Source organism: Orycteropus afer, unplaced genomic scaffold, assembly GCF_000298275.1.
Source record: "Orycteropus afer afer isolate SDZICR_OR568_19922 unplaced genomic scaffold, OryAfe1.0 scaffold00085, whole genome shotgun sequence".
Taxonomy (NCBI): Eukaryota; Metazoa; Chordata; class Mammalia; order Tubulidentata; family Orycteropodidae; genus Orycteropus; species Orycteropus afer.
This window is the reverse complement of record NW_006921672.1, coordinates 9,920,898-9,929,620: the sequence shown is the minus strand read 5'-3', so window position 1 is coordinate 9,929,620 and position 8,723 is coordinate 9,920,898. Positions and strand designations below refer to the sequence as shown.

Sequence of the window (8,723 nt, the reverse complement as noted above, 5' to 3'; positions counted from 1 at the left end):
CTGTGAAACGTGCTGCTGCCAGCCCTCCTGCTGCGGCTGCTGTGGTTGCTGCTGCGGCTCTGGCTGCGGAGGCTCTGGCTGCGGAGGCTCTGGCTGCGGAGGAGGCTGCTGTGGATCTTCTTGCTGTGGGGGAGGCTGTGGCGGCTGTGGAGACTGCGGCGGCTGTGGCGGCTGTGGCGGCTGTGGCGGCTGTGGCGGTGGCTGCTGTGGGAGCTGCTGTGGCTCCGGCTGCTGTGGCTCCACGGGGTGCTGCGGCCCTGTTTGCTGCCAGCCCACACCTGTCTGTGACACGAAATGAAGACCTTAGTCATTACCACTGAGGCAGGTCCAGTGAAAGACTCCATCTGCTCCAGATGGAGACCCCCTTGTCTCCAGGACCTTTCATGCCCCCCAGCCAGTGTCCTGCCTCCTGGGCTATCTGTAGAGAACTTGCTCTCTAACCCTGGCCTGGGTGTTTCAAGGCATTGAGAACAAGAGCCATGCTGGTGAGAGACTGAAACCAGTTCCCACCCCAGGTGATCCCCCACAGCCTAAAGGGTGAACCCTCACCCTTTCTGTTCATGAAGTGAAAAAGCATCCTTTTACTCAAGGTGTCTTTGGGACCAACCTTCCCCTGCTCTCCCTGCTTTCTGCTGCTCTTGAGACACAAAAGTTTTGTTAACCTCTGAATAAATTGGAGCATGCTGGCATAACCTAATCAGTCCTCCTGCCTCTTATTTCACCTCCTCAAAAGTGAGGGCTTCTGAAATGTGCTTTGTGGATCACCTGCATCAGGACGACTTTGGGGCCAGTTTGAGGACTCTTCCTGGGACAGGCAGGATCAGAATCTACAGGACCGTGGCCTGGGAATCTTGTTTTGACACTAACCCTCAGGTCATTCTTATGCACTGAAGGCTGGGAACCAGAGATGTAGGCTAAACTCCCATATACTGCATGGGATTCACTTGGGGAGGTTTTTTTTTTACCAGCACAGATTCTTGGGCTTCACCAAGGGAGATTATATCCATTAGCTCTAGAGTGGGGCCCTGGTACCTGCATTTTTAAAAGCTCTTGGGTCAAGGTTGATGCTGGCTATGTTTAATCTTGAGGAAGGGCATGGCTTCTTCCTTCTGCATTGTAGTCCCTCTGAAGTGGTTCTCTAGGAGGGTTTCAGACTTGGTCAGAACTCTCTGGCAAGGTCGGAGTAGGAGGCTTTGGTAAAACAAGGTTGGTTCTGACTGGAAGGGATTCCTGGGGCAAAGCCTTGTGAACTGCAGCTTCTGAAGATGTTCTGAGCAGTCCAGTTCCTCCTCTAGCCATATGCTTTGGGCCAATCTCACATTTTTTTTTTTTTTTTAGTTAGGCTTATTTTAGTTCTGGAACCAGCTGCATTCCTTTTGCTTGAGTCTCAGAGATGAGAGGGGTGAGTGTCCATCTGCTAGACAATTCAACACCCTGGTGAACATGATCTTAAGCTACATGTGGTATAAAACAAATTCTGCTTTTTACCCGAGAGAATAGTATTTATTTTTATTTCTCCAAAGCAATTTTTTATTAAACAAACAACTAAAAAAAAAACAATTTTTTTCTGGTTATATGCATAACATTGTTCCCTAAAATATGAAAAAAAATCCAAAATAAGTAAAGTAATAATAATGACTGAATTCTTGCCACTCACACTTTATTACTGATGTGTGTCTTTCTAGATTCCTTTCAAAGTATATTTATAAATAAAATTTGAATTATGCTGTTTTTATTTTTTAGCTTAAAAAATTTTCTGGCTCATTTTTTATAAGCCAACTTTATCGAGATAGAATTTTTATATACAAAAATGCTCCCAATTTTAGTGTACATTTTGATGAGATTTGATGATTGTAATGTACTCATGTAACCAACATGGCAATTAAAATATAGACGACTTCTATCATCTCAAAATTCCCCAATCATACTCTCTACTCAAGACCCAGGCAACTATCAATCTGCTTTAATTCAGTCTACATTTTGCCATTTCTAGAATTTCATATATACAAAATCATATAATGTGCACTCTTTTTTACTTAGGATAATGCTTGTGATATTTAGCTATGCTGTTGCAGGTATCTGAAGTAGTTTGTCCCTTTTTATTGAATAATATTCCACTGTATGGAGAAACTACCTTTAAAAAATACGTTCAGTTACGAATGGGCACTTAGGTTGTTCCCAGTTTTGGCCTATTATGAATAAAGTTGCTATGAACATTCATGTACAAATCTTTGTGTGGACATACAGATGAATGGCAAGTGTCAGTTTATGAGAAACTTTAAGATTGTTTTGCAAAGCTGCACCATTTTGTATTTCCACCAGCAATGTCTGAGAGTTCCAGTTTCTCCATGTCCTTTCTAACACTTGATTCTGCCTCTTTAAGATCCCCTCACTTGGTCCAACCCCAAGGCATTGCTCAGTTCAAGTCTTTTTTATTTTTGGCTATTAGAGCAAGTGCATAAGGACCCCTGGTGGTGCCATGGTTAAAACGCTTGGCTGCTAACCAAAACCCAGCAGTTTAAACCCACCAGCCACTCTGTGGGATCAATGTGTGACAGTCTGCTTCCATAAAGATTTATAGCCCTGAAAACACTATTGGGTAGTTCTACTCCATCCTCTAAGGTCACTGGGACTCAGAAATGACTCAACAGCAGGGGGTTTGGTGTTTGGTTTTAGCACGTGTGTAGTGGTAGCTCAGGTAGTATAGTGGCTAAGACACTTGCCTGCTAACCAGATGGCTGGCGGTTCAAACCCACCAGCTACTCCTCGGAAGGAAGGTTGGGCAATCCTACTTCCGTAGTGATACTGCCTCGGAAACCCAAGGAGGAGTCGCTATGAGTCGGGTTTGACTCGACGGCACATAACAACAACAACAACAACAACAAGTGGTAGCTCAATATATTTTCCATTTTCTGTCTCAATTTTAAAGCCTAGTGGTATTAGTCGGAGCTCTGGTAGCACAGTGCCTAAGGCACTTGACTGCTAACCAAAAGGCTGGCAGTTCAAACCCACTAGCCACTCCTCGGAAGGAAGGTTGGCCAATCTACTTCCATAGTGATACTGCCTTGGAAACCCAAGGAGGGGTCACTATGTATCGGGCCTGACTCGATGGCACATAACAACTACAACAATAAATGGTATTAGTGGTATCTTGTTTTTGGAGAGAATCTGAGGTTTTACTCTGTCATGGAACAGCCTCAGACCCTACCTCAGAGATGTAATCTCAGCCTTACCCTTGTACAGAGCTATCCAAAAGTTCTCATTCCCCACTGCCAGCTCTGTTACCATATTTCAGAGAATGGCACTCCCTGTTCCCAATCTTCCATTTTTAACTATTGAAACTATTGAGTCCTGTAGATTCTGCCTCTTTAAGATCCCCTCACATTGCTCCAACCCCAAGGCATTGCTCAGTTCAAGTTGTCACCATGAAGCTTCCCCCCTCCAGACTTGTCTTCCTCCTCCAATCCCTTCTCCACAGGATAGCCAGAGAGAACTTTCCAAAGTGCAAACCTGGTTAAGTTACTTCCTTGCTTAAAAGTCACACCCTTCAGTATAAATCCAAATTTCTATTATGATCCTGCAAAGCCTTTCATGATTGGGTGCCCAGTAACCCGTCTGGTCCCATCACTACCTTCTTGAACTTCATCCTGGCTACATTAGACTATTTGCTGCCTCCCAAATGTGTCACACTCTTATGTCTATGGTTTTCACAGTTGATCCTTTTCTGCTCTTCCACCATGTTCCTTAAGGATGAAAACTTGCCTTTGTACACTTGAGAAGCATTTTCCAACTTTCCAAGTCAGTGGTTCTCCTCGGTGTCTCCCAGGACCCCATGTGTCCCTCTATCATAGCTCTATTGTGACTGCTATTGATATATCTACCTGTCTTCTAAACTGTGGGCTCCTTGCAACAGGAATTTCAACTAATGTTTTTTGTATCCCTTACACATAACCCAGTGTTGGGTGAGTTGTACAGATAAGTCAAAGGGAAATTGAGTGAATGGTTCCATACATTAATAAATGAAGGATGGATGAATGGCACCATAGCTTAGCTTGTCCAAGGGAGAGTCTGACTTTTGCACTGATGCTGAAAGTCCATGGTAAAGGCAAGGTAGGCCCTTCACTGAACAAGAATGTCTGGACTTGGGGTCTACAAACAAAGCCTAAAGTTTGTTTCTCACCTCATCTCTGCTTCAAGTAGCAGCAAGGATGAGTCTCTTGTTCACAAGGTCCTTAACAGATAAAGTTGGGAAGCTGCTGTATAACTTCTTGTCTTTCTTCTTCACACCTTGGGTCTTGGAGACATCTTTCTTTTAATCCAAATAAAACCAAAATTCACTGGCGTTGAGTCAAATCCAACTCATTGTAACCCCTCCTTGGGTTTCTGAGGCGGTATCTCTATGGAAGTAGATTGCCCAATCTTCCTTCCGAGGAGTGGCTGGTGGGTTTGAACCACCAGCCTTCTGGTTAGTGTTAGTGTCAAATGCCTTAGGCACTATGCCACTAAAATCACCAAAGGTAAGAAAGGCTCTGGACGGTTACTGAATGTTTGGGGTGGGGTGGAATGGGGGAAAGTAAGGAGGTGAAGCAGAGAGCTGGGTTAAAGTGCTTCTCAGGGACAAGTAGAGCCAATGCTCTAGGGTAGGGCTGCTTACAGAATGGAATGGAGGATAGCATGGTGGGCTGAGCCTGTGACAAGGCTCCTGAGAGGGGTTGGCCCAGACAGGTTGGTGAGGAGGAGAAGACCAGCCCTAGATCAGAGGGCAGGCTGTGTGTGATATTCAGTGAATGAATGACTCAAACACTCTGACCTACTCAACACTCCCCAGCTGTCTCTTCATCTAAAGCTAGAGGGGAAGACTCTCTACCCCATGGATTGCTGTTGGTTTTAAATAAGATCAATGTTGTAAATCAGTCATTCAAAATCCATACCACCTCCCCGACAGAGCACCTCACCACATTCCTCTACCATTTCCTGATGTCTATTGTTCACCTTATCATTGTATTGCAATGAATTCACCTGTGTTTATACCTACTAGATAGTGAGATCCATGAGAATGGGTGAGTAGATTTCTTTCATGTGGACATCCTCTGTGCCCAGCTCAGGGATTGGTACAGAGGGCTAGAAGATGGATAAATTATAAGTTTCTTTCTTCTTTCTCCATCCATCATGCTCAGAAACATAGATCACATAGCTTGGAGGAGATGATGCTTATTTCAAGAGGACCTATAGCTCCAAGATCCAAATTTAGCTAGTCAATAAATAAACAGCATCTTTATGGGGAGACAAACAACATCCAAATCAACAAACCTTGGATAATAAGATGTTCCTGTGTAAACTAGTCCAAACAGCAATGAGGAAAAGATGCAGGAGCTCCAAACAGCACACACTAGTGAGGGAGTATAAAGGTGACGGCCTCCGAGAGAGGTCACAGTCAGGCAGTTCCCTCTCAGGACTCACTAGGAAGCAGAGGCACCTCCGTCATGTCTGGCAGCTGCTGTTCCAGGAAATGCCCCTCCTTGCCAGCCATCACTCTCTGCTCCAGAGAGGTGAGCTGCGTAAGGCCCATCTGCTTGCCCAGTTCCTGTGGGAGCCAGACGTGGCAACTGGTGACTTGTCAAGATGGCTGTGGATCATCTAGCTGTGGCCCCCAGTGCTGTCAGCTCTCCGGTCCTGTGAGTACCTGTGCCCAGCCTGTGTGCTGTGAGGCCACAATCTGTGAGCCTTCCTGCTCTGTGAGTACCTGTGCCCAGCCTGTGTGCTATGAAGCCACGATCTGTGAGCCCTCCTGCTCCGTGAGTACCTGTGCCCAGCCTGTGTGCTGTGAGGCCACGATCTGTGAGCCCTCCTGCTCTGTGAGTACCTGTGCCCAGCCTGTGTGCTGTGAAGCTACTCCTTGTGAACCTTCTTGCTCCATAAGCAGTTGCTGCCAACCTGTGTGCTGTGAGGATACCTCCTGCCAAGCAGTCCTTTGTGTGCCCACTTCCTGCCAGCCAGTCATCTGTGAACCCAGCTGCTGCCAGCCAGTCGTCTGCGAGTCCAGCTGCTGCACTGAGCCTAGTTCCTGCCAACCAGTGGTCTGTGAGCCTGCTTGCTGTCAGCCCATCTGCCCAGTGCCCAGCTGCTATCCATCTGTCTGCTCCACGACCAGTAGCTGCCAGCCCATCTGCTGTGACCCCAGCACTTGTGAACCATCTTGCTCGCAGGCCAGCATCTGTCAGCCAGATACCTGTGTGGCCCTGGTCTGTCAGCCCATTTGCCTCCGCCCTGTCTGCTGTGTTTCAAGCCCTTGTGAGCCATCTTGTGTCTCCAGCACCTGCCAAGAGCCCTCTTGTTGTGTCTCCAGTATCTGCCAACCCATCTGCTCTGAAACCAGCCCCTGCTCACAGAACATCTGTGTGCCTACCCCATGCCAATCTACCTGCCATGTAGTCAAGCGCTGTCGGTCCATCTGCTGTGAGCCTGTTTCCTGCACTTCCACCCCCTGCCAACCTCCTTGCTGCCGCCCTGGGTCTTCTGCCTCTGTCATCTGTCAACCAATTCGTTCTCGGCCCACTTTCTACATACCCAGTTCCTGCAAGAAGCCTCGCAGTACTTCAATTTCCTGCCGTCCACTTTGCCGCTCAATCTACTCTGGTCCTATCGGCTACAGGCAGCCATATGTGACATCTATCCCCTACCGTCCTGCCTGCTACCGTCCTTGTTACTCCATCTTACACCGCCCAGCCTATGTCACTTCTATCTCTTATCGCCCACTCTGCTCCCGCATACCTTGTGCTGAGTCTGACTCCTGCAAACGGGATCGTAATAAGTCCACTTCCAGCCAACCGGATTGTGCTGACTCAACCCCTTGCAAGGAGGATGTCTCAGAGGTGAATCCCTGCCTGCCCACTGCTACCAAACCCACCAGCTCGACCACCTGTGAGGCTGCAGCCAGCCAGCCTTCTGCCAGCAAGCCTGCTGACTCCTGAACTGGCCTGAGCCCACCCATTCCTACAAAGCAAGTCACCAGCTAGAGAGAAAACTTGTTTGCCCTCCCACAGGCTCAGTATGACTTAGCTAGAATCTTTTTCTTTCTCTATCATAACTTACCATCTACTTACATTTCAAGGAACTCGTCAGAAATGTCAGTATCTTAATAGTCCAAATGAAGGCCCCTGGGCACTGAGAAGGGGACATTCTGGCTTCTTATCTTTTACTGTCATCAAGTTGAGTAGAGCTGCTTTGCCACATCATCTCAAATCTCTTTTCTAAAATCTTTTCTGTCCATACGCATGTTCTCCCTCACTTTGTGTGCTCATGTTCCTTGGTGACATCTTAAATGAGAGAAAGATATTTCACTGTCCAATAAAGATGGCTAAGTTGAAGTGACATGCTGTTGTCATTGTCCTCCTGTTTTGACATAATTTCATCAGCTGACTTCCTTTGTCTTTGAGGGCAACTCCATCCATCCATCCATCCAACAGGCTTATATATAATGCTGCCAGGATTATGTTAGGCTCTGCGAATACAAAGACAAAAGTCTCAGTCTTTTAAGCTCCCCATTCTTTGATGGGGAGACTGAGAGGCAAACAAACAATGATGACATTTCACTGTGATAAGTACTGGGGGAGAGATAAAAACACAGCACACTGTGAATTCAGCAGGCATGGGGGTGGGGAGAACCAAGGAAGAGTTACTGGTGAATCTGATGCTTGAGCTGAGTCAGAACAAGTAGGAATTAGTCAGTTGAAAACAGGGAAGGAAGAGCTTTCCAGGGGGAGGAAACCTTAGTATAAATTACTAAGGTTTGTGAGCACACTGCTCATTAGTGAGGCTTGGGCATAGGTATCTGTAGATGGTTGGGTAACCATGAGTTAGATTAGTAGACAGTGACCTGCTCTTGACAGGGGCTACATGCTAGATAGAGATGTGTGGGTTTGGTGTGGGAGTGACTGACATGAATACCACTGGGTTTGGAAACTCCCATTTGTGAATGACTGATTGAAAAGGGATGTAGACAGATTGGAGATAGATAACTGGTTAGGAAGTCAATAGCTTTGGAGTCCACAGTGGGATGAAAACAACAACTGGTGTTCATATTTATAATAAAGAAGGTCCAGGGAAGCTGAGTTTCTTGCGGGAGAGCTACTCTTATGGTCTAACCACCATAAGGAGTCCTTGGGTGGCACAGAGGGTTAAATGATCAAACACTTATTGGAAGTTTGGTGATTCAAACCCACCCAAAGGCACCTTGGAAGACAGGCCTGAAGATGTACCTCTGAAAGGTCACCATCTTAAAAATCTTATTGAGAAGTTCTACTCTGTACATATGGGGTCACCATGAGTCAGAACTGGCTTGACAGCAACTAACAACAACAGTCCCTATAAGTCATACTCTCTGTAAAAATTCCATACATATCCTCTTATAATTTCCTAGGACAGAGTATCTTCAAAGAAGTTATCCCCTAGACTTAATTCACAGAATGGGGAGTTATTCCTTGTCCCCAAGGTGCAGCTTGGGCTATGGCAAGAATAGGTGAGAGTAGACTAGGGCTTCTCAACTTAAGGCTATTGAAATTTTGAGCTGGATAATTCTCTGTTGTGGGAGACTGTCCTGTGCATTTTAAGATGTTAAGCAGCATCTCTGGCCTCTACCAACATGATGCCAGTAGTATCTCCTGAGTTGTGACAACCAGAAATATCTCCAGACACTACTATATCTACCTTGCAGAACAAAACTC

At 46.3% G+C, this 8,723-nt stretch overlaps 1 protein-coding gene across 1 annotated transcript; it reads left to right on the top strand.

The window, feature by feature from the left end:
• The first annotated feature begins 5,483 nt into the window (after positions 1-5,483).
• On the top strand, positions 5,484-6,971 carry LOC103198104 (keratin-associated protein 16-1). Its single transcript, XM_007942204.1, has one exon. The coding sequence runs from the start codon at positions 5,484-5,486 to the stop codon at positions 6,969-6,971; it is 1,488 nt and encodes a 495-aa protein (XP_007940395.1).
• The last annotated feature ends 1,752 nt before the right edge of the window (positions 6,972-8,723 follow it).

Coding starts and splice junctions, on each gene's coding strand:
- LOC103198104 (XM_007942204.1), top strand. CDS start 5,484: ATGTCTGGCAGCTGCTGTTCCAGGAAATGCCCCTCCTTGCCAGCCATC.